At 37.5% G+C, this 26,680-nt stretch overlaps 1 protein-coding gene and 1 long non-coding RNA gene across 2 annotated transcripts in view; both read right to left on the bottom strand.

Moving 5' to 3' along the window:
• Nucleotides 1-1,112: 1,112 nt before the first annotated feature.
• Nucleotides 1,113-26,680, bottom strand: part of LOC136838582 (protein ecdysoneless homolog) — an 80,848-nt gene continuing 55,280 nt past the window's right edge. Inside the window, exon 4 of the mRNA XM_067103788.1 lies at nucleotides 1,113-1,236. Coding sequence (XP_066959889.1) covers nucleotides 1,128-1,236 — 109 coding nt within the window. The 3' untranslated portion in view covers nucleotides 1,113-1,127. The remainder of the gene's footprint in view (nucleotides 1,237-26,680) is intronic.
• On the bottom strand, nucleotides 5,711-18,654 carry LOC136838583 (uncharacterized). The gene is made up of 2 exons (XR_010853044.1): nucleotides 17,103-18,654; nucleotides 5,711-6,091 (listed from the first exon to the last, which is right to left on the bottom strand). It is a non-coding gene; the product is annotated as an uncharacterized lncRNA (long non-coding RNA).

Here is a 26,680-nt window from a genome sequence, read left to right on the forward strand (position 1 = left end):
TTCAGCTACACCAGACACACTCACTCTTTGTCCTTCCCATTTCTGCCCAGCCTATTCTTCATCTTTGTGGAATAACATAAACCTTTTTCTCCTTAAGCAAGCAAATTACAACAAATTTTGTCCTCTTCTCCACAACATCAACGAACGTTCAAACTATAAGGTTTGTTTTTTTCCTCGTTTTTCGGCACTAATAGTACATCATGCTCTTCGCCTCCCCTACAGAATGGTAATATTGTGAGCATAATGAATCCTACAGAAAACTGTATGGATAAGAATTATTCAGTTTTGAGGACCTGAACGCACAACTTCTTATTCATAACCCTACAGTGTTCTAAAACCACAATATAGTAGTTGTTTCTTGGGGATCGATAATTTTTCCAATCTTGATGGCTTGAAGGCAACTTAATCTATAACAACTGCAGAATAAATAGACGTAAAATCATTTAATGTCAATACCAAGACGTCCACGCCATGGGTGAATTCCTGATGGATTGGTCCTCTAACATTCGCTGCTGTCACGGACTTCCCCAGGGTGATGGATGTCATCTTTCGCTTAAAACTGAAGAGTTTGTAATACAAACTTATTTAAATTTCCGTTGTGTTAGTACTTCATTTTCTTTTATGTTAGCTATTCACTTGTATTATTCAAGTACACTTGAGCCCTCAGGCGAACTCCCAGTTGCTTGTACGGTACTTATTTGTGCTTGACTGCATTAATAACATTTCATACACATTCCTTAGTAACTGGTATATCAAGCATCCTACTGGAAAACGATATCACAAAAGAGAGAGATGGAGAAAGGAGAAACTATGCTTTTTTAGACTCTAATTGTGCAAAAGCTATTCCTAAGCCATAAGACAATACGAATATCATATAACCTGCAAAAACCAATCACAAATTACAATCTTATGATGCAACAACCGTTAAAACGGACCAACATCCACGAAGTAACGTTAAATGAAACTAAGACTGCGTAAACAAAACAAAAAAAAAGCAACAGCTGTATTTCCTTGCGCATATGTCCATACGGAAGGCCAATAATTAACATGGTGAAATCAAAAACTCGTTTTCCGGTCCCAACATTATCTCTACCTTTCCAAAGTCATCTGATCATATTATAAACTGCCTACAATCTAAACAGACTCACCCTTTGTTCAGCTGTGTCAGGATTCGCCCATTCTGGAAGGTGGTTGGCCGCCTCGATCATCAGGAACTCACCATCACTGTCGACTACTCTGTAGGGGGTAACAAGGGAGAACGCTGTGACACCAGAGTAACCATGGGATGAACGTTTTAACGTTCTAAATAATGACTTTCCAATAATTTAGCTATTTTTTATTAATAAAACTCAGATATCATAGCAGTACTTGAGTTTCAATTTTGTCCTCTTTCGGAATAAGACATTATTACAGATGATTTTCATTTATACAGTAAAAGCATGAGGTCTCCTTATACAGTACAATGAACGCGATAATGACTAAACAAGCACATCAGCAATGACGAAACTGTTTCATTACAGCTCCTGTAACAAATTAGAAGTCCTTGGTAGTTCATAATGATAAATACCCTACCTGAAAGACCTAGTTTTAAGTCGGCTATAATTTTAAATGTTAATCACACTCTCAAATTTCATCTTAAGGCGATAAGTCACGAGAGGCGACGCACATTCATTCCTTACACAAATTATTTTAAGAAGTTCCCAACATTACTAGAAGCACTGAATTTTCATTCATGTCTAGTCTTTCACAAGTTCAGTATAGACTGGTTGAATGGACCATTTTTACTGCGAAGTGGTGTTAGAAAAATAAGGTTGAAATCACAGTCTTTGTTTGATTAATCAATGAAAAATTTCCAGTGATATGTCTTCCCAAAATCCTCTCAAGGCAACGTTTAAATACCGGCAATGGCTTATTGACGGTCATGTCTCAAGGATGCCATAATGCTTGCATGCCACTGCATGAATAACATAATCACACTCCCTAACAATAGCATTCACTTTGAATATGGTTGTAGCATTTGAGGATGGTCTCTGCAATGTAATAACAATATGCTTCATTTCAAACTGCAAGGTTGATCAAGGAACAGGGTGTACGGAACCTTGTCAACTTTAAACGGCAAATTGAATTTAATTATAAAATTTAGGCCAAAGGCTAAGCACTGGGACCAATGAGGTTAGTCAGCACTGAAAAGGAAATTAATAGGAAGTTTAAAAGGCGCAGTTGCACTATTAAAGCATTTTTAGGAGAGGGTGGAAAGTAAGATGGAAGAAAGAGAATATGAAATGAAGTACAGTAAAAGGAACGAAAGAGGTTGCAGCTAGGGCCGAAGGCACGCTGCAAAGAACCTTAAGTAATGCCTACAGTGCACCGCATGAGGTGCATTGACGGCACTATCTCCCCTAGGGGGTTAAACAGCAAAGACTGGAAACGAAACTCCCGATGAATCTCACCATCGTCCACAAGCACGCTTCCAGCTAAGAGTTCTTGCGATTAGTTAAGATTCCTCCCTGATGAAATGGAATCATGCATTCTACTAGAAGTAAGTCTAAGCAATGTACAACCTTATGTCAACTTTATTATGAATATATGTTAGTCCCAATGTGCATCCTTTTGCCTAGGGATGCATATTTTTCCCGTTTATAGAGCAGTTTCTGCTCGCACCCATTCTCTTTGTATTACTTCGAGAATACTAGTCTCAGCAACAAAGAATTCTAAATATTTCACAAGAAAAATTCAACTACTAATGTTTTACTGTTCAAATCCTTAAAAAATGTATCTCGAAATTGATATTTTTCAATGATAAACTTATGGTACTGATCTTTCACTTGATACGAAGTTATAACCGAATAATGATAATGCAAATGAGTACTGTAAACAGTGCACTATCTCTACAGTGCTTGCACTTGGTGCTAATTATCTAACGCACCTAAACAATTATGCGTTCAGTATTCATATATATAATTTTGTTGTTTAAAGCATTGATATTATTTTCTTCTTGAATCAAAATCATGCCTGCCAAGTCTCCCGGTAGTCATATGCGCTTGTTTTGATGCAAAAATGTCACGAAAATAGCTTGTAAGAATGACAGCTAACTCAAGCATTGCAGCCAAATGCACTGACTCTGATTTGGAAGATGTGAATGATGAGTTTACAAAATTTATGATGAGGTCAATGAATCAGCTGTGAGCGCGTGTGTATACATGACTACAAGAAGGAAGGTAGGTTTAGTATTAAATAGTGGGATGAGGAAAATTGGGATAGTAAAATGAGAACAGGTGTGAGGTGAAGTTTTACAACAAAATCGATGTGTTATCATACAAGATTATCAATAAGATAATCATATACAAAGTGAGTGAAAAAACAGATGAGAATGTCAAATCTTTTGAGGAAAATCTGAGTGGACACTTTAGAACCAAAAAGAATTTATTTTAGGAGAAGTAAATTCAGGGAGAAGGTAATGAACACACATACCTCATACTCAAATAAAGTGATGTTGACTGAAGAATGTGCTGTCTCTAGTCGCGTGAATATTTCAAAGAATTTCTGAATGTGGAGGACAAAAGGAGAGATAAGAGCTGAAAGCCAGAGGAGTAGATGGGATCGGTGCAAATCTGATGATGCTTGTGCATGCCAGTGATGAGGGTGTCAGGAGGGTATGTGAAATGAAGAGAAATTTACCTGGAGATGATGGGATTATAGGTGAGACAATTCAGTATTGTAGTGATTGCGGGACTGGATGGCAGAGAGGTTCCAAAGGAATGTGCGAGAGGAATATTTCCTACGTTTTAGCGGAAACGGCTATAAAAGTTATTGTTAGAACTTCAGGAGAATAGACTGGTTTGTTTTCATTAAGAACGTAGAGCATACAATAAACAAATTGACAGAAAAGGAGTAATATGGATTTATACAAGCACTTTGGACAGTTGTCTGATTAGTTAAAAGGGTAAAAGCAAAAGAGTAAATGTGCCACGCATCTCGAAGAAGTTTTGGATAGATGGAACTGCACATGTAATGTTGAGGGTGTTGGAGAAGTATGATAATTTAATGAGAAACTGAAAAACTTTATAATAAAAATGAAACGTGTCGAAATATGAATGGTTTGGTGTTGTGCTGGCGCCATAACAAGTGTGTTAAGTCTCCAAGGCTCCTTGATGTTCTTGCATATGAAATTACGAAAGAAGGAGAATGGACAGTAAATGTAAATGGAAAGTTGTGAATAAAGAAAGGTGGAAAATGCGTCACTACTGGAGCGTGGAGCAGTTGATGTTTCCAAACGTGTTATTTGGAGATTGTTAACGATATACTGCAGATACTAGTGAACGCTTGTGGCTATCCTCCTAGCAGTGGTACGAAATGAATTTAAGATTTCACCTCTGAGAGAGCTGGATGAGGTGTCTCCACATCCAGCACACAGTCTGGGAAAAGTTGATGCCTTATATAATATAAAAATTTCTGTACAATCATGTCCCAGAGAGTGTGACCCAGAGCCTTTCGTAAATCCATACTATAAATTTGAGTGAGAAAACATGGTTTCCTAATTTCTTACTTATTTTATCTCACCATCGGGAATCACTAACATCCATCATCCATGTCATTCAATTCATTGAGAAATGGATTAAACAGGTTTTGAAATTTAAGTGGACTCCACTTAAGACTCCACAATTATTCCTAATGCCTGGATCATTTATAGTGATTAAATGACTATAAGACCTGTCTAAATTCCAATAATTTGGAAAAAAATTTATTTCCTTTTTCAAAAATGATAACTTACCAGATATTGAAATGTTTAATGAACCTCCTCTGCACAATTTTCTTTTTTTATTACAAAGGCCAGTGCCCATAGAAAATCAGAAAAGAAAGGTATAACTGTAGTGTTCCAATTCATTTGTAAAGGACATTCTTTGGCTTCTATTATTTTAATTTCTCCCTAAAATAATAGAAATCCTTGACTCACTTTTGTAAAATCCCAGAGCTCACAACAGATTACGATTAGCTATGAGATCCATGGTGCATTCTTGTCTGCTCCATGCCATATTTCCAATTACCACTTGGTCAGTCCTGACCAAGAGAAAAGTTACACATTTACACGAGTTTTGATGCTTTGCTCTCCAAAGCTTTTGGGGCTAGGTTGCCTCTTTGTAAAGACTGTCAGAAGGGTAGTGGTCTCTGTGCAAGATTGCTAGAAATAACCTGCCTGAAATTATTTGGGAAAATCCATGACAAAAGGTCAGAGGTAGACAGGGAATCGAGGGTTTTTTCTCGGAGAGGGGCTCTTTCTTTTAAGATTTTTAAATACCTGTAGTGGTAACAGCAGTACGTGCTATGTAGTCTCACTGTTAGGTAACTAACTTTTTAGTTAATTCTTCACCTAAATCATCCTATTTTGAAATGCAAAATAATCAATGTGACTGAAAAATGAGAAGTACATAATCATGAGATAATACCAATGATCTTCCCAGGCATTCTGCAGTCGAGGTAAAGGCCATTTGTAGTAACTATTTTGGCGTGAGTAATATAAAATACCTAGATAGGTATTTTGCTTTTCTACAATTTTGAAGTGAGTAATGTACAATACCTAGATAGGTATTTTGCGTCTCTTCAATGGCAATAATTCCTAAAATATGAGTTATGTGGCAAGCTCTAACTAAACAGAAGACAATCTCCATATTTCAAGAAAGGATATGGAAAGGAGTGGCAAAAATAAAAATCAACACGTTGACTGTGTATTGGCATGAAAGCAGAGATGTGTACATGATCTGCAATGTACAAACATATTCTTAAGAGGACATGTCCAATGTAAGACATCATATTAATGAGAGAACAACTAGGAGATACAGCAATTGACAACATTTTGATTTGCAAACTGACGAGACAAAGTCAAGAGAATAATGTACACTTAAATGGTAAAATAAGGTATTATTATGCAGGTTGTTGACCTTGCGACGTTGAATGTAAATAGCATCTGAGACGTAGTTACAGGAAAACAAGTGCCATTCCAGCAGAGCTCTTATGCAAGATCTTTTGGTTATACATTTCACTTCTGCAACAAACATCCCACATGGTCCTGGACCCGACCATTACTCAGCATCACCTGGTTGAAATATCAAGTTGAAATATTATGTTTGTACTCAAATCTACTCTAAACAAAAATATGACATGAATCTATTCAGAAACACACTGTCCCCTGTGTCATTTTCATTTATCAACTTTCACATTCTTGACAAAGGAATAGCTTTTTTTTCAAACGTGGCGTATTTTCATTCATGGCAGAAATCGAGAAAGCTCCTTTCTTAAGCAATTCAGGCTTTTCTTATTCATAACTGGGTGACAATCAAAGATTGCCATACATTTGATACATTTGAAACGTGGTAAATTGTGTTATAAATATGGTAACCTCACCTTCTGTAACCAATATATATATATATATATATATATATATATATATATATATATATATATATATATATATATATATATATATATATATATATATATATATATATATATATATATATATATATATATAAACAATACAATTAAAACAAACAATTAAAGGACGATGTTTCGTCCAAGGAAACACCTGCTCTGTTGATAAATGTCTGCTCAGTTTAAGGACAAACAAACATTACAGGCTAGAATACATGGGGGATTAGGCGTGACACACGTGTGCGGTTCCCCTCTGAAACAAGGATAGGGTCTCTCATAGTGTACATCTCTACTAAACTTTGCGTATGTGTGTTTTTTTTTAATAACTGCTAAGTAACTGCACTATACATATGTCATCATGGCTCCTAAGAAGACTAAAGATACTAGCATGGCAAAGAGAGACAACCCAGAGAGATTCAAAAGGAAATACTAGAAAAACATGAAAAGGGTGCCCTGGCGCCAAAGTGGTTGATCTGGAGGAGGAATACTCAGTAGCAAAACAAACAATTCCTACCCTGATAAAATGTACAGAGCCTCTCAAAGAAGCTAATGTTGCATTGCAAAAGAGAGATATCTGCCATGAAACAAAGGTCTCAGGCATTTAAACAGGTTGAGAAACCGTTGTTCATTTGGATAAATGAAAACAAAAAAGTTAGCTGGTGATAGTGTTTCTGAGGCCATCTTATGTGAAAAGGTAAGAATACATACTGATATCTTGAAAACCGCCCCTGGAACAAGTGCTGATAAAAGTAGCACTCAAGAGTTCAAAGCCGTCATAGGTGGTTTGAGAAATTCTTCAAGGCGTGGCATTCACGTTGTGGTGAGGCATGAGGAGGCTGCCAGTTCTGACAAAGATGCTGCTGTGAAGCATGTTTAACGAGTTCAAGCACAAAATAAAGGCTGCAAGTTTAGTTCCCAACAAGTGTTCAACTGTCATGAAATATGCCTGTTTTCACCCATGAGGAGAAGTCGCTGCCAGGCCACAAGCCAATGAAGGACAGGCTAATCCTTTTGCTCTGTGGGCATGCAAGTGGGTACCTAAAACTAAAGCCTTTGATTGTCTAGCATTCAGAAGGCCCTGCAGTTCTTTGTTAGCTCTTTGTGTCGCCCGACCCCCAACTTACTCCCTCACATCATCGTCACTGACCTACAAGCCAATGGAACTGGTCAGAAAGACAATATCCTCTGCAGCAGAATCAGCCTCCAAGCCTTCAAAGTCCTTATTTGCTACAGCACCTGGCCACAGTTTCCTCCAGGCAAAATTCAGGTTCTTGTAAGAGACATACTTCTCAGGCTTGTCTATTAAGCTTACGCAATGGCAGATGTTGAAGTGGTTCTTCCAGAATTCTTTTAGGGTCAGACCTGTATTAGAAGTCACTTCAGAGCACCTCTGGAATCGTGCTTTGCAGCGTCCCTTCGGCCCCTGGCTGCAACCAGTTTCATTCCTTTTAATGTACCTCCGTTCATATTCTCTTTCTTCCCTCTTATTTTCAACCCTCTCCTACCAACTGTCCACAGTGCGACCGTAAGGTGTTCCTCCTGTTTCACCTTTCAAACCTTTTTACTATCAATTTCCATTTCAGTGCTGAATGACCTCGCAGGTTCCAGCGCTTTGGCCTAAATTCTATAATCTGTTCTATTCTGTTCTTTGGTGTAGATTTTCTTGAAATTAGAGATAACCTACTGTTCACTGGGCTGGAAAAAGAAGTCGTGTTATGGGCCAAGAACCTCACAAATAGGACCCTCAGGGGTAACTGTTTCTCCATGAGGTATTTCTTGATGGTCTGGCCAGCCACTTCATTCATCCACTCAATAGAAAATGGCCTAATTACCCTAGCCACATCATATTTAAATTATTTTTCGTTTTTCTCTTCATGTTCATTTATTCATACTTCTCTCTCTCTCTCAACCCTTTTCAATTCTTTATCATGTAAACTAAGCTCTCGTTTTTTCTTTCTTACATTTAAAATGAACCATGTTTGGCACTGGCAACAGTTATTCTCACACTATAAAGCCCCCCAAAAAAAAAAAAAAAGAGGGATTGCACTGGATTCAACAATTATGCTTAAAACCATGCATTGGCACAGCAAGGCCATTTCAGTGCTTTTTTCCCCCTTGGAAATCTTACGCATACCTAAGAATTTTTATTTCAAATCTGTGATTAAAACAAATGCTACTATCCTACTTCTTTTTAAAAGGGCATTATTCCTTCCACTGGACTAAATTCCCATAGCATATCGTTCACGGACTTGCCAAGCAACGGATTACCCCTTCTTCCAGTTTAAATGTATGCACTGTATAGCACTGTAATATTTAGCCACAGTACATCACCCTCCTTCCCTCCACATTCTGCATTAAGAAGCTGTGTAAAATACACTTACTTGCCAATGGTTTTAAATTTTCAGTTTCTGATCTGCCTGTTGTTAGAGCTGAATTAAATATGAGGATGCGATCTTTAAGATTATTGTAAGAAATATGTTTTGGAAGGTGTCAAGAATGTACAGTCTCTTTAGCTGACCTTTCAGCCTTCTTACTGCCCTCAGTACTCTCAAGAGCTGTCGCCCAACAAAGGCTTAGGTGGTAAGTTGGCATCAGTTGTTTTAAAGATGCAAACAGACTTCTTGAATCGGTGTAGATGATAAAACATTATATGATTTTTCACAATCTAAAAATATACTGCACTGCTGCAAGTACTACATACAACTTAATAGTGAACACTGAAAAAAGTAAGTACCTTTTCTTTATTATAATGTCATTAGCTACTACAGCCAGTCATATTTCATCAGTTGGCTTTGATCTATCTGAGCACATGGGATTCATGTTCAAATGTTAAGCGGTGTGTTTTAAAAAGGCGCAAAACAAAGGGAAAACTTCTCCCCATTCCACGAAAGCCGAAACAGAAGTCAGTCTCAAAACTGAGAAAAAGGGTGTCATGACCAGCTGTACTCGTACTTGCAATTACCATCTCACCTCGACCCACTACACTGATTACGATTTTATTAAAATTCTGTCACAAATGTATGCTACCTCCTCAACAAAAAAGTACGAAAAGCTAACATATACGGCCTCCTGGATTTAGGGGTTGATTATAAAACTTAACCGATAAAACTAACAAAAGGGTCTAGGAGGCCGTATCAATTTTAAAAAAAGATCTATAACTTATTTCAAGGATATCAATATTCCTTATTCTCAGAGCTTAGCCACGACCAAGTTAATCTTATCTCCTATATTAACATGTAATATGGAAATTCCCTCTACCACAATTACACAACTTTGATGTACTTTCTAAAAAAACTGAGTGGAGGGTGGAGGGAGAAAAACAAAAAATACTGCTGTTTATTGAAGTATTCATGCTGTCTTTGTTGAATTAAGCAACAAATTAAGGACCCGGTTGCAAGCCAACTGAACTGATCAACAGCCAGGGCACAAAAGCCTCATCCCAAACACTCATGCACAGAATCATGAGGTCAGCACCTCTTGAAGCCATCCTCTTTAATGCAAAGGGTATAAGATACATATAGTGTATATATATATATATATATATATATATATATATATATATATATATATATATATATATATATATATATATATATATATATATATATATATATATATAATATATATATATATATATATATATATATATATATATATATATATATATATATATATATATATATATATATATATATATATATATATACTTAAAAATCACAGTCGATGCACGTGACTTTAGTATAAAAGCGAACACCACAGGAAAATGACAGGCTGAAGTTCAGTACCAAGCGCTTTCACGTGTCTCTTAACGTATCTTCGGGCACAAATGGCCCGAAGATGCGTGAATAAACACGTGAAAGCGCTTGGTACTGAACTCAATTGAATTGAACTGAACACAGAATTTAGGCCAAAGGCCAAGCACTGGGACCTATGAGGTCATTCAGCGCTGAAACGGAAATTGACAGCAAAAGGTCTAAAAGTTGTAACAGGAGGAAAACCGAAGGCAAACTGCAAAGAACCTTAAGTAATGCCTACAGTGCACCGCATGAGGTGCACTGACAGCACTAACCCCCCACTACGGGGGCGCTTGGTAATGAACGTCTGCCTGTCATTTTCCTTTGGTATTTATATATATATATAATATATATATATATATATATATATATATATATATTTATACTATCAGGATAGGTCTCTCAGGTGGAAAGCAATCCACTGGGCCATACAAGTCTAAAAGTTCTGAGAGCAACTGCACCCAAGGAATTACCTGGGCAGGTCTCTCAGGTGCATACCAGCGTTTTACTTCCCGACTCAGCAATGACCCAATAGACAACATTTCTATTATCCTCAAAGGGTAGTTGGAATGAAATGTTGTCTAACGAAACGAAGTTGGAAAAATTACCTGGGCAAGCTAACTGCTTGTGCAGTTGCTCAGGTTCCAACCAGACTTTGGCTGAACAACGCCCTTGCTTTCCACTCACCTGGTTCGATCCCGACGAGTCAGAAAATATTTCTGTTCCAACGTGATTGTGTGTTGATGATTTTATCTTATTCCTCAGAAGGATCATTCGAATGAAATGTTGTCTATTGGGTCATTGCTGAGTCGGGAAGTTGGGGAAAACTGGCTGGTATGCAAGCAGTTAGCTTGCCCAGGTAATTCCTTGGGTGCAGTTGCTCTCAGGTTCCAACTTCTTTTAGACTTGTATGGCCCAGTGGATAACGCCCTTGCTTTCCACCTGAGACCTGGGTTCGATCCCGACGTGAGTCAGAAATTTATTTCTGTTCCACACGTGATTGTGTGTTGATGATTTCTATCTTATTCACTCCAGAAGGGATAATTCGAATGAAATGTTGTCTATTGGGTCATTGCTGAGTCGGGAAGTTGGGGAAAACTCGCTGATATGCAAGCAGTTAGCTTGCCCAGGTAATTCCTTGGGTGCAGTTGCTCTCAGGTTCCAACTTCTTTTAGACTTGTATGGCCCAGTGGATAACGCCCTTGCTTTCCACCTGAGAGACCTGGGTTCGATCCCGACGTGAGTCAGAAATTTATTTCTGTTCCACACGTGATTGTGTGTTGATGATTTCTATATATATATATTATATATATATATATATATATATATATATATATATATATATATATATATATATATATATATATATATATATATATATATAATTTTACAAAACTTCTATAGGTATTTACCAAAACATTAGAGTGCAAGAAAAAAAGGTAGGCATTTGTGTTATCCAGGCCATATTTCTCATACTTGCTGAAATAAAGCTGTCAAGTCATATAATGAAAGTGACAGAAAGAAAGAATTGCCATAGTACACATATTGTTTACCTACTTCACAGGTTTTGAGTCAATCAAATCAAATCTGAAAATATTCAAAGTAAGTGTAATCTATTCATGCAGCAAAGCTGTAAACAACATGCTTATCAGAAACTGTCCTCAACAATAATGTACGTAGCCTCTACAATAAATTATTCTTTCCTTATCTGGAATTCTTTAAATAGACTGGGATTGTAATAGTAGCCCCAGCCTCATACCCACCCCCACCCAACACACACACCTTGGTTAATCCAGTACCTAAGTTAATCCCAGGCAGCTGCTCCTCATGTGAGGATCAACATTAAATTTAATGACCTTTGTATGCACTAAAATCGTTTTACGTTCCTTTAATCTTTGTAATCCTTTCCCCGTTGTATGTAGTTTGCTTGAGAATGCCATAAAATCAAGAGCGATCTTGCACCGCGTTATTTCGCTCTCTTCCTTACTATCCACATGTGCACAGTCCTGCTATTTTTCTATGGGATTCTTATAAGGAGTGTTATGTACAGTATTCACAATTCTAAAATCGTAAAGATAATGAGTCAACAAAACAAAAAGTTTTAAAATCTCAGGCGATCACGAGTGGGGTCCGTTTCATTTATACTTCTTTACACCGCATACCGACCTCTCATGAGGAGAGAAAATATTTCCCAATCGTTTTATGGATAAAAAAATGCCATGCTTGCACGTACTGACAACACTTTGAAGCAGGAATGGTTGCGACTTTTTTTTATTTTTCTTCAAGGACCATGACAATAATTAGACACCTATTCATTAAAAAACACACACAAATACATGATAATTTCGAAAAAGTTCTCAGCAACCAGGGGCACTGAATTTGTTCTAAGCTATTTTTTTTTCTACCACAAAAACCAGATTCCAGCCCGGACTTCTCACCCAAAACATATAACAGGAATTCGTTTTTTTAAATTAGGCACGATATATTTCTACCAATCACGGTCGAGTCACCGTCTTTGGAGAGCGTCTAAAAAAAAAAAAGAATTCGTAAACACAGTCGTTACAGAAAACACCAATTCTCTTCAGCTTTGATAATGTTTTTCCACATGATCCTGGCACAATAGTGACGGTTAGTCATGTGGAAAAGAACATGTTGTTCATCAACGTCCTCTTATTTGCCGCTGAAATGCGGGCTGGTTGCATCTGGATCAAACACGACAAAGCTTTTCACAAACCGCCTCTTCTATAGAAACAGTAATGGGAAATAAAATCATAGGCCTGTAATGAATCATCATCATCACTGCTATCATGAACATGAAGAACCCGACGTTGGCCAAGAAATTTGTAGTGTGGCATACTTTAGCAAAAGGGCTGCCACAATAAAAGGTAAGAGGCTCTAACTTAGATCTAAATTAGTTTTCCCCCGAAAGACGTGGTTCCTGAAGGTTGCTAGCTTATGTCCCTATACCACGAATGGCCCCAGGTGTTGTCCATCCGGTTCTTCAGCAGTTATTTATGGGATTAAGTTGCTAGCCCCACGCCCTGTCTCATGATTGTTCAGAGCTAACTGGGCTACGTCGTCTGGCTTCCCTTGGTTGTCATCCATGCATGTACTTAAAGACACTAAGATACTTAAAACTTCGATAACCAAACAAACAGCAGTATAGCAAAAGTGTGGTTACTTTATATATATATATATATATATATATATATATATATATATATATATATATATATATATATATATATATACTCTCTCTCTCTCTCTCTCTCTCTCTCTCTCTCTCTCTCTCTATATATATATATATATATATATATATATATATATATATATATATATATATATATATACACAAACTGTATATGTACTGTATATATACAGTATAAATAAACTAGCGATTTTATGGGGAAATTCTAAGTCAGAGAACCAAATTTACGACTGTAACTTCAACAACAGAAGAAATAAGCCGGATATTTTCGGTGAAAGTGCTACAGGAAAACCAATTCAAACAATTAATTTCATAAATTACAATCTTGTTAAGTACACAGAGTTGCTTTTAAACTGAATTCCTAATGACTAACTTCATAAGAAGCTGCCCACCTGGAAGTTAATAGAGGTGGGCTCACGTCCTAAATACCACCTAACTCCCTCCCCCCACCTCCCTCGCCCACAAGCAAGCAATGCAAAAACTGATACTCTGTAACAATAATGAACAAACCATTAACGATTAAAATAGCTGACCCATCGACTTCCGTGGAAATTGTGGTGCAGTGGATTTATGAGGGTTGGAAACCCTTCTGGGAATGAAAATTTTTTCATTAATTTCTCATGGCATTTCAAGGCTTTCAGTGGAAAGACTATATACTATAATATGACCAAATTAAAGTTGAAAGAACTGTAGTCATTACAAATCATGTTTTAATGTGGTTGTCTTCATTTTTGTAGACTATCAACATCAAAGCTCACTTCACGCATTATCTATCACATCTCTCGATTTGGGACTCTTCAGGTTTTCATATATCTAAATAACCATCTGTGTTTGCACTTAATTACATATAATACAAAATTACAATAAGAAATCACCCGTCAACAAAAACTGAGAATGGATGGACGTCTAGCATTTAGGGCCCTGTGGCAAGTGATCTACTATAATAACATTAAGATGCTTTCACTTTCACTTTTTTGACACAGCATATCAAGGTCACATCTCTATTAATGCTACAAATATGAAAGTACCAAACAACTAACAAAACCCTGCCGGAATATTTTTTGCTGGCAAGAATGTATTTACTTTCCCTTTCAGTGCATAACAAATTCTTTTGAATTTGCTACGCATAACGATTAATGAAATCTGTAGTATTTAATTACAATCTAGTCCTATTGTTGTAGGAAAATCCATCCAAAACATGATAAAATTACACCCTGCAAGCAACTTCTTACGCTGCTGGGGATATCTCCCCTTGGAGATCGGTACGAAAAAAATAAAAAAAAGTATCAAAACATGCCATTTCTTCACTCCATTAAAATCTGGGTGGAGGGAACGAGGAGAAAGAACAAGTGACGAATTGTTTTACGATTACTGGAATGGACGAAGGGTCTCTCTCTCTCTCTCTCTCTCTCTCTCTCTCTCTCTCTCTCTCTCTCTCTCTCTCTGTGTGTGTGTGCGTCAGTTCTCCTTCCCAACAACAACTATGCCCTTCTGTCCATTACACAACACGCTACTTTACCTGTCTGAAAAGGGTCCTTCTATCCATCCCCTAACCACCCCTTGCAGCCATTGACAGGTGAGGAGGAAGAATGTGGTTTTTGTAGGCGATGCTGTACAGCTCTATTGGCTTACGCTATGTTAAAGGTCCGAGGCTGACAAAACATTTTGAAACGGCGCTTAAACATTTGGCACAGGCAGCGGAGGAATGGGAGGAATTTCAAGAATGAGCGTAACTCCAAGGGACGGGAAGAGATATGCAGTACTCTAACAAACATCTAAAGCGGCTGGTCTTGAAACTCGCATAACACTGGGCCGTTCTACACGATATGCACATCCTCACACAACCAACTTGCAAAGAGATTAGCATCAACTTGGTTTCAGTTCCAAAACTATTCTCCATACGCTACAAATGACTGAGATAATTAGTCAACCCTGCTAAGTTCCAGCTATAAATCAATCCTGAAAAAAAGACCAAAAAGCCAGTGCCTGTAATAATATAACACATATAACACAACAGAATTAATGAGACAAATCTGAAGATGAAGGCTCTTCTAGTACTTGACACACAGCAACTCTAAGATATTACAAAAAATGGCACCGAGATCACTTAGTCAAAAGTGTGAGATGAATTCTACCGAAGGACATGATTCATAGAGGAACTTCTAGAACAACTTCAACTCCAAAAGGGTGGGATTCGAGACATGCTTTTCATGCTGTTAGTGCGCATCCCCATAAAAACTGGAGTCTATTTGCTCCTGCAGTGCAATGCGGACATAACTGGCTCATCAGAGCCATCAAACTATCTATAATAAATCCCTTCAGTTCTTCACGGCAGCCTTCACTGAAGGCCACGCATATTTCACTTCACAGGATATTTCTGGCTAGACCTAGCCCTTCGACTTAAGGAATCAATCTACACACACACACACACACACATATATATTATATATATATATATATATATATATATATATATATATATATATATATATATATATATATATATATATTACAACATATATATATATATATATATATATAACAACCCTTATACAATCATCCATCCAAACATGTACAATATGTAGAGTACACTGTTTGTAAGCGTGTGAGAGATGATATAAAAAAAAATTCCCTGCTATGCAATGAAAATAAATAATAAAATTATACTGATACACAGAGAACCGAAGGCTTTACAATAAAAAGGTAATACAGGCATAAATAAAAGCTTCATAGGCACCTAAACTGTTAGACAGAGACAAAGAGCTGAAAGAAATAAAAGCCTTTGCGGAAGTGAACCACTCACTACGAAACTGCCTATCTCGTCGTCGCTTCTTTTTACGACGATTTTGAGTCCTGCGCGTTTGGTTCACTAGAATAAAAGTAAGGACTTCATCAAGACGGGAAATAGAAGACACGTATTCATTTCATAATCAGGTATATGGGTGCAAATGTATGCATAAACGCTTCTACACTGTTATGAAACAGGACACCAGTACTTGGGTACAATGATGAATGATGCAAAAAGTACGATGCTCACTGCGAGAGCTTCACTAAATACAAAACGTTCAAGTCTTTACATCACAAGGCTTCTGCCTTCACTTTCCCTTCGTGCAGTTTCCCTCTTGACATGAACACAGACTTGAAAATAACTGTAAACGTACGCTCAGGGGGAACTTGGTCCCGTTCCAAAAATTTTATTTGAAATAACACTTAGACCCCACAAGGTTACTGATTCCCATCAATTTATCTGGCGTCATAACTGCGGTGGTCACTGACGACAAGGTTACTGAAGTTACGGTCGTCTAAAGTACTCCTGCAATAGACTGTGTTATCATCCCTTAATGTACAGGTGGAATACAGAAGCTATAAACAAGACATTAACAAGAAAAGAAATCTTGTTAACTCGTGTTTTTGCTCACGTCTTGACACCTTTCACAAAAGGGGATTCAGAATGTAATCTTATGCAGGAGCTATTGCCTGCGCTACATGAAATAGGGATCTCAAAACTCTGTACCAAGGATAAAAATAAAAATACGCCGAGGGCTTCTGAGTGAAGATTCAGCTGATCAAGAAATTAACTAAGTCAAGAAATAGGTGAAAGTTTCTGCTCACAAAAACGCTAAAACACAGATAAAGAACCCAGTAAAAACAAGAAAGGGAGAAACAGCACTAACTGAAGTAGACGACGACGATGAGGAAGAGGCGGTGTTGACAGAAAGACCTTTGCTGCGGCACAGCCAACAGGTGCAAAGCCTTCCGTGATCTTCCATGATGATGCTTTACCGTTCGACTCTCACGACACGAAAATAACACTAAATTTCACTGCGAAGGGGCATCAAACGCCGGCCCAATTAACACTCCAAGACACCGATATCACGCTCTGAGGTGACACAGCAAAGGCTTGATCTAAGGAGAAATATGAAAACTTGGCACTGTTATCACTGAATTGACCAGGTATGGCACTTGCACTTTCAAAAGCTTTAAATAATCACAATGACATCCTTCATAAGAAATGCGATCAGAAATATGAATAATGGCAATAATATTGAGCAGCAAAACGATTGAATGAAGTAATTCTCACTGACAGAGAAGGGAGGCAGGGGGAGGCGGGTTGGTGGGTGGGTGGGTGGGTGGCGGTGCGGCAGCAGCAGCAAGTAAGGTAAGCAAGAAAGAGCAAGAGAATAATGCGTGTTGGTGAGGCACAGTGGAGCCACAAACTGAATCTCTGGCTGAGTGTACAGAAAGTCCGCCCTCCACAAAGGCGTCCCTCCCCAGTCCCCTCGCCTCCTCCCACAGTCGCAAGACTCACAACATAGCCCCTGTGGTGTTGTACTGCTAGGCTGCCTCGTCACACCTACAGGAACTCCATCAAACGCTCATCTTGGCGGCTGCTACTGCCACCAATCCCTGCCTGTGATCTTTAACCTCTTGGCCATGTTCTCAAGCAATTTAGTGAAATTATAAGCTCTGGCGCCTCTCGCTTGCTTTCGTCGACTGCAAAGGCACCAAAAGGGCCTTCTCCGTCGTGGATACAGAAGTACTCCGTCTACACACAACTCGGAGGAGCATCTTATAAACACTTCCCTTCCATCTATTCCTAAATTCACAATATAAGCCAACGTGTCCTTCAAGAAATAACACAAAAACGACGTTTCTCTTCTTGTATCCACCTCCACCGGCATGTGGCTTTATCATGCCATATCCTAATACTTCATCATATGCAAACATAATCAAGCAGTAGGGGTATATGGCAGACTTAAATAAAATTGCTTGGATAAATTTTATCTTGGTAAAACTTTCATCTCTCAATTCTACCATTTTCGTTCGCTAGCACTTTCCTTCATTTGCTCTTTCATCAGCCGCTGCCTCCATGAAAATAAAAATTGATGAATTTAACCTCATAAATATTAATATTAATGCATGGAGCAGGACACCCACGGTGACTACTCCAAGTAACCAAAACTTCCAAGGAATAAATTTATGCCTGTAACAGACACAAAGTGACAACAAACGGGATATAAGGCGCCAACAATTCAGCAGAAGTCCTCTGAATAATGTTTAATTCCCAGTGGAATACCTAATGCTTCGCTGCTGCTTCAGTACCATTTCCAAGGTCAGTGTATAGCGCGCGTTATGATCGTTACTTTCCACAATCGGTTCAGAAGTGACAGTACACCAAAGGCGGGGAAGATTCCTTCAACAGGACCCGCATCAAATTGCACAGGAACAAACTGAAAGTAAAACTTTCCGTACCGTTACCAATAAAAAAAAAATGAGATACATTATGTAAAATGGCCATGCGCACACACGCGAAAACACGCTCATACATCCAAACACGCCCGCATATACACGATACATGTATATGCACATAAACATATGTATATAAACAAATAAATAAATAAATATATATATATATATATATATATATATATATATATATATATATATATATATATATATATATATATATATATATATATATATACAGGTATATATATACTGTATATACCTGCATATATATAGTTTTGTATATTGCTCAATTCTACTTCAATTAACAATTAGTTTCAATTTTAGCTTCAAGAGCAAATTAAATTCTTATGTACATTTCAATTACTGTTTTAACTGCAATTCAGTTTCTACAGTTTCTAATAGTTTGTCAAAATATGATGTGAATTAGAATTGAGCAATATACAAAACTTTAACGTTATATATACATATATATAGTTTATATATAATTTATATATATATATATATATATATATATATATATATATATATATATATATATATATATATATATATATATATGTTAAAGTTAAAGTTTTGTATATTGCTCAATTCTAATTCAATTTACAATTACTGTTTCAATTTTAGCTTCAAGAGCAAATTAAATTCTTATGTACATTTCAATTACTGTTTTAACTGCAATTCAATTTCTAATCGTTTCACTCAAAATATGATGTAAATCATAGATATATGTTGAGTCCCAGGAGCCAAATACTAAGCAGGAGTATACATAATACAATTCTATTCCCTACGTTTGGAATGGTAATAACTTAAAAAGCATAAAAAATAATGACTAAGAAAAGCGGGAAAATTAAACAAACCAAAAATAACAAAGGAAATTAACTTTTGAGAAAATACCACAAAAATGAACAAGATGAAATTCGAAATAGCCGCTCGACCACAATAAAAAAATGAAAATTGGTTATCTCAATTACTAAAAGAAAAAAGTAAAATAAAAAAACCATTCCAAGTTAACACATACTAACAATAAAAATACGATCAATTTTCAGTTCAAGGGATATATACATAATACTCCTGAAGTCATACATCTGCCATTGTGTCAGGTATAATGCAAGCACAATTATGAGTTCAGTGCCTGTTAATGAAAAAATAAGAATTCTGATTTTTTAGGCTGTTTCAAAGGTACATTTGGTGTTCATAATGACGACTTCACATATGTTAATATGTTACATACTTTTACATGCACAAGTACACATAAAATTACATATAATTTTCTAATTGCAGCTATAGAATGAATTTTACAACCAAGCTAATGTGATCATGAAGATGAGATGTGCATCTGATCACACCTTCTGCCCAAAAGATAATGTACAGTCCTTAAACACCGCATCGACAAATAGGGATCACATGGGACTCCTCCAACTGACAAACATTATTTTACAATGGGCTGATAGGCTTCTGGCCAGGAAAAAAATTACAAGAATAAGTAAAAATACAACAAAGTAACCTCCAGTTACTGGCTTGTATATGTAATAGTAAGTACTTGCCGACGGTCCATTACATTTCCATGGCTCCAAAAGCAATAGTTAAATCAATAAGGCAATAGGAAGTTGGTACAGCTACTGACTTTAATGTGCAGCGGTGAAGTAATTACCAAGGGTCTAGTATACGCCTAAGCTTCCCAAAATGATGTGTTGATTATATTAAAGCAAGCGGTTATTTCCAGACTAAAATTACTTTCCATTTATGATCGTGGGACATGTATTAGTAACTGAAATTACTGTTATGGGCAGCGTTCCTTCTGACCCTTTGGCGTTATTTTTCACAGTGTCTTTAACGCCATATGCAGAGGAAAATTTCTATTAAATACATGAAGATCAGCAGTTCAGCCGAAAATCTGTTGATGGTTTGTGTCAACGTCCAGTGAGTGATGCAAAACTGCTGCATGATGAAGATGATTTACCGACAGGAACTAAGCCAGGCTTCGATATATGCAGTGTAGAAACATCCTTTTCTCCAACATTGCACCCTCCACTTTGCACTCGTCATTTTCTAGTGTCCAAGTCCTCTTTGTACCCTTGGTTGGCCTCAAGTCCCAGATTTAAGGTCTGCTGCTAACCTTTCGTGGTGGTAGGTTTGTTTCCCAAAATTAGCAGTTATGATTTAGATAGTAAGCGGGTGGTTTCTTGTTCGCCAATTTTTTATAAGCTGTATTTTAAGCAAAGTCTTTCACATTCATAACTGATCCCTGATCCTCTTTTCTTGTCGAGAGCAACCAGATTTGCTGAACAGCAACACCAATATGCAGCAAGTGTGCCTCGCTGTTGAATTTCTCAGTTCCTGAGGTCCTTTATTCCTCACATCGAGGATGTTGTGCAGTTGTAAATTCAAAAGTTCATGTGAAGATGCGACGCATTACTACCCTACAACATTTCTCCTTGTATTTTAATAATTTAATTTACATGTCTCTTTATTTATTCATTTCTTAATTTATTTTTTCTTTTCTAAAAATTTATCTCTTCTTTCTGTATTCCCTATCACTTTCTGTTACTTCTTTCAGATGAACACCATACTCTTAGGAAGCTGGAATTTCAAGTTAATGGCCCCTGTTGGCTTGTTCCATAAGAAAAGTTTTTTTTCAATAACAATACGATTAATAATAATAATTTAGTCCTTCTGGTTCACAGAGGAATGAGTGCACTGTCGTAAGGTAGCTCTGGTGCTATATATGGCAGAGGCTTCATTGCCTAGGGTGGTTTCTTGTTAGTCAAGAAAAGGTCTTGATATTGTTGGCCTATACTAGTTGTAGTTAAAGCCATTGGAATTAGTACCTTACTCCAGTTAGGCTTATCTTCACTAGAGGTTTCCTCCCGGGAAATAAAATCTGTAATACTTTTGGGCTTATTATTCTAGGAACGACTGATGAGAGAAGGGAGACGTGCTCTAATGACCTCTAGGTCAGTGAGTTCCAGAACATTTCAAAAACAGAATGAGAAAGCCACTTAGTAAACAGTTCAAAATCCTCTAAGACAGATTAAGACTGGACAAAAGTTTTGCTGCTGACTTCCATTGCTGATCAAGAACCTGGGGCTTTTTGTTTAAACATGCAATGGGAAAATTTCATGGGATTAGCAGCATCATACACCTACAAGGAAGGCGCGTCAATGGGGCGCATAACTCCCTAACAAGCAGTGCCATTCATCTCTCTTGTACAGATTCTTACACTTCCTGATCATCGAGATCTTGCCTTTCAGTCCATCGTAACAGTAACAGTTACAAAATATGCACTCCTACGATAACTGTTTTTACCTCTTCTGTGTATTTCCCCAGTTTTCACCACTCATTTCTGTTTATTCCATATATACTAACAAAACAGTTCATTTCAATGACCTCAAACTTTTTTCTTACACTTCCATTCAAAATCCACATAATTTCCATAATGGAGAACTGGATCAACATTCTCTTCATGTATACCAATACTGGCGTCTATAGTTTTTGCATACACCCTACCACCTTCTCTCCTTAACTTATTCAGTAGCTCACTTCTCATCCATTTTATGTACTCCAAAATATCTATAACTTCCCTTCTTCCACCATCCTCGTTACAATTCAGCGCATAACCACTTCTATTCTTCCACTATCCTCATTAACATTCAGAGCTCCAACTTTCTAGCATCTGTTTAACCCCATAACCTTAGTTATGTCCCCATTCACACAACTTTCTCCTCTTGCAAAATCCCTGGAACTCTTTTAATATCTTCGGTAGTTTCTACTCACTATCCCCAATCACCAAGATGTCGCCCACAAACATCAACCAATCCCCACTCCATAAACAACTCAATTCTTAACAACTTTGCACTAATGTTAATATCCTTGACTGATTGCATCACTCCATCCATAAATTACTATAATGATCTCGAAAAGCTATGAGGACGTTACATACTCCTGTTTATGGCAGCCTCTTTTCCTAAACTAGTCACTCTCCCATCCGAATGTTCAAGCACACAATTTACTACTTCATAAAAAACTTTCCATAGCTCTCAAACTTAACTTCTATAACACACACACACACACACACACACACACACACACACACACACACACACACACACACACACACACACACACATATATATATATATATATATATATCCTCAAAAGCCTCCAAAATTCCGCTTTATCAATTCTCTTTATATCTTTATTCAAGATGTCTTCAGAAATACTGAAGAACAAGATTGCAAACTTTGCTCCTTTCTTCTTTCCTAATGAATCTATAGATTACTCTCAGCAAAAAGACCACACTCTTCGGCTCTTCTTCTTCAGTTAAAAATTCTAATGCTTCTGATCCTCCTATCCTGCATATTTTAATCTAATATTCCTTTCTTGTAAGTTTTGTATTGTTCTAGAAACTCGAAAGTTGGCCATAACAACTGACTGAGAGTTTGCAGGCAAACTAATTTGTGTGTGTGTTTTCACCTACCCAATAAATTCTGTACCCATCCTACATTTTTGGAAAGTGTTCTATTCTAACCAATCCCTTTTAGCCGTATTGCCTTATACACCAGAAAGTTAATTCTCTTTCAGATCGTCAGTATTGCTTCCTTAAAGCAAGCCCTCCTGGAGAACTCTCCAATCTTACTGATGTTTGTTTATCACCTCTACAGAATCATCTGAGCTGCTCGTGAAACCTCCAAGCACTTGACGGAGTTGGACACAAGACTCTATTAAACAAACTTTCTCCTTAAGTCTAATTCCTTCCCTCTATAAGCATAATTCCAGCCCTTTATCAACTCATTTTACATCTGTTGTTGTCGATGGAACGTCAGCTTTCTTCCCATCTCTAGTAGTATTCTTCAGGGTTCTGTTTTTACTCTTTTGTGTAAATGACCTTCTCCAGTCTACCTTTCCTATTAAGATTTTGGCAATTCAGCCCTCCATATTTCTTCTCCATTCACCTGCAAGCCATCTTCCACTGGCAGAAAATAATTTGGCATCGCCCATCTTCATATCTTAACTGGTCTTGAGCTTACCTGAATGGGGATCACGTAACTTAATCAAATAATCAATTCGGTGTCTTCTTATTTGCTTATCTCCTACCTCACCCAGTTTCAACAAATATCTTTTTTGAAAATTATCTTTGATGAAAATATGACTGAACTTCCAATGGTCAAGGCTGCTTGTAACTTGTGGGGTGATAATATCGTTCATTGCTTAATCACTCTAAAAAATTACGTTGCTTAGATGCAGAAAACTATTACTTTCATATCTGTTATTGAAGCTCTACGCTAAGCATATACATTTCTGTTTGCAGTATGGCTTCTTGGGGGTGCTTCTTCTTTTATTGTTCTCCTTGACAGAACTGAATTTAAGGAAATTTCTTTGGCCAATGGTCCCACCCGAACATCTATACCCCCTTCCTCTCCACCATGAGGTAAATTTTCTCTTTCTACAGGTACTATTTTGGCCAAGAGTTTGCCGAGCTGAAGAGAATTCCACCACGACCAGGGAGACTCATAACACTCGTCAGGCTATATTCTCCCATGTTTAATCTCTTGCAATAGCACTGTAGTTCTCAGATCACAAAGTCGATGGTGTCTTCCCACCTGCCAAGCTTTGGAATTCTCTTTCTGATTGTGTTTTTCCTGAACTGCATAACCCTTTAAACCATTCATCCTTCGAACAAAGGTCTAATATTTTCTTCATGGTTAAGTCTCAGGCTTCCATTGTCTTGTTTCATCAGGCCTGGGATAGAAAAAGGCATTAGGCTGCTCAGCCCATTGGCCTTTGCAATAAATAAAAAAAAAATAAATGACCTCAAAAAGTGTGCTGTGGAAGAGATAAAAAAATGGCATGGAAGAATGCGGGGACCATCAAGGGAAGAATACAAAAAGGAATCTTAAAAAGAGAAGAATGAGTGGGGTCTAAAAGGGGAGGAGAAAAACGACAAAAGTATGTGGACCAAAATTGGAAGGAGAGGGGGACTCAAAGGGGAATAAAAAAAAGGGGGGGCTATAAAAATGGAAGGAAACAGAGTGGAGTCTATGTGGGAAGACAGTGGGTAGAAGAAGAGGGAAGAGAGGACATGGGACAGGAAAATGAAAAATAGTAGTGGGAATAAAATGGGAAAGAGGAAGAGTGGAGTCTACAAAAGGGAAAGGGAAAGATTGGGAAGTAAAAGGGAAACAAAGTATGGCACAAAAAGGAAACAGAAATAGTTGGGGCTAAAAGGAAATAATGGGTAAATAAAAAGGAAAGGATAAAAAGTGGGGGCTAATAAGGGAAGGAAAGGGAATGGGAGCTAATAAGGAAGGCGAAGGAGAAAGAGTGGGATCTAGAGTAGAAAACGGGTACTAAAGAAAGCAGACAGAATGAGGGGGTCTAAAAATGGAAGAAAGCGTAGGGAGCAAGGAAGGGAGTAGAACCACTAAGCTCTAAGAGTACTAGGGGTCTAAAAAGAGAGAAAAAAAGACAGAATGGGGAAAAAGTAAAAAGGGGAAAAGGTAATGTCTAAGAAGGGAAGAAGAACAGTGTAGACTAAAAAATGTGGATAGAAGAAGAATGAAGACCAAAATAGGATGGAGAAAGAGTGGAGACTACAGAGAGAAGGAGACAGGGTAAGTATTGCAAAAGGGAGAAAGAGAGGAGACTAATAGAGAAAGGAGAACGGTGGGACATAAAAAGAGAAGAAATTCTAAAAAGGGGAGGGGGAAGAGAGCTGCCGAGATATAAAAAAAAAAAAAACCTGAGAAAGAGTGGGAAACATGGGGGGATGGAAAAAAAAGTGAAATCTAAAAGATGAAGGAAAATAAATGATATAAAAGGAAAGCAGAAAGAGTGGGATATAAAAATGGGTAGAAAAATTTGAAATCTAAAAAGGGAAGAAGAAAGCGCAATCTTAGGAAGGTAAGGAGAAAGTGCAATCTTGAAGGAAAGAGAAAGTGGAAGCTACAAGGGGAAAGTGTGAGAGCTACAAAAGGAAAGGAGAAAGGGTAGGGTCTAGAAAGGGAAAGCAGAAATGGTGAGATCTAAAATAGGGTGAATGAGAAACTGGGGAAAAAAGGAGAAAGGCAAAGGATGCAGGAAAGGGAGGGAGAGAGTGAAGTATCTCAATTGGTAGGGGAAAGTGAGGCACCTGAAAATGGAAAAGAAAAGAATGGGGACTAACCTGGGAAGCAAAAAGAGGGAAGACTAAAATGTGAAGGTAAAAGACTGAAATCTAAAAGCAAAATTCTCCTTTTCTTTTTTAGAAAAGGAGAAATTTGGATATCAAAAAGGGAACGTTGCATCTCTTAAGGTAAAGGAAAAGCATGGGAACTGCAAAGGGTAAGACTGGGGTCTAAAAAAAGGGGAGGAGAGGGCAGGAACTAGAAGGAAAAAGTGGGACTTCAATGGGAAGAAGGATTGAGAATTTGAACAGGGATGGAGTTTGCGAGGACTGAAAGCAGAAAAAATGGGTCAGTGAGACTAAAAATGAAATACGAAAAATTGGGGCCTAAAAGAGGGAAGAAGTGAAAGACTGGGGAAACGAGTGAGGTCTTCAAAGGGAAGAAATCATTGGTCATAAAATGGAAAGAATACATGGAATCTTTCAAAAGGATAACACCAAAGTGGTCATAAAAGAGGATGAGAGTGGGGACTAGAATGAGAAGAAGAAATAGTAGGGTCTAAAAAGGAAATGGTATGGGTTATGTTAAAGAGAAGACCTAAAAGGGGAAGATTGGTATCCAGAACGGTCAGAAAAGAAGTGAGGCTAGAAGAGGTAGAGGAAAGTGTGAGAAATAAAAGGGAATAAAGAATGAGGCCCCAAAAGGGAATATGGAGCTGGGTCTAAAAGGGGATCAAGAAACTGTGAGGTTTCAAAAAGGACGTGACAGAGGGAAATTAAGAGCAAAGGAGAATGGTAAGTAAAAAGTACAGAGAATAATAGAATTATAAAGAGAACGAAAATGAGAGAGGGGTCTAAGAAGTAAAGAAAAAATGTATGGAATAAAAGGGGAATTACAGA

The sequence above is a fragment of the Macrobrachium rosenbergii genome, chromosome 5 (assembly GCF_040412425.1).
Source record: "Macrobrachium rosenbergii isolate ZJJX-2024 chromosome 5, ASM4041242v1, whole genome shotgun sequence".
In the NCBI taxonomy this organism is placed as follows: Eukaryota; Metazoa; Arthropoda; class Malacostraca; order Decapoda; family Palaemonidae; genus Macrobrachium; species Macrobrachium rosenbergii.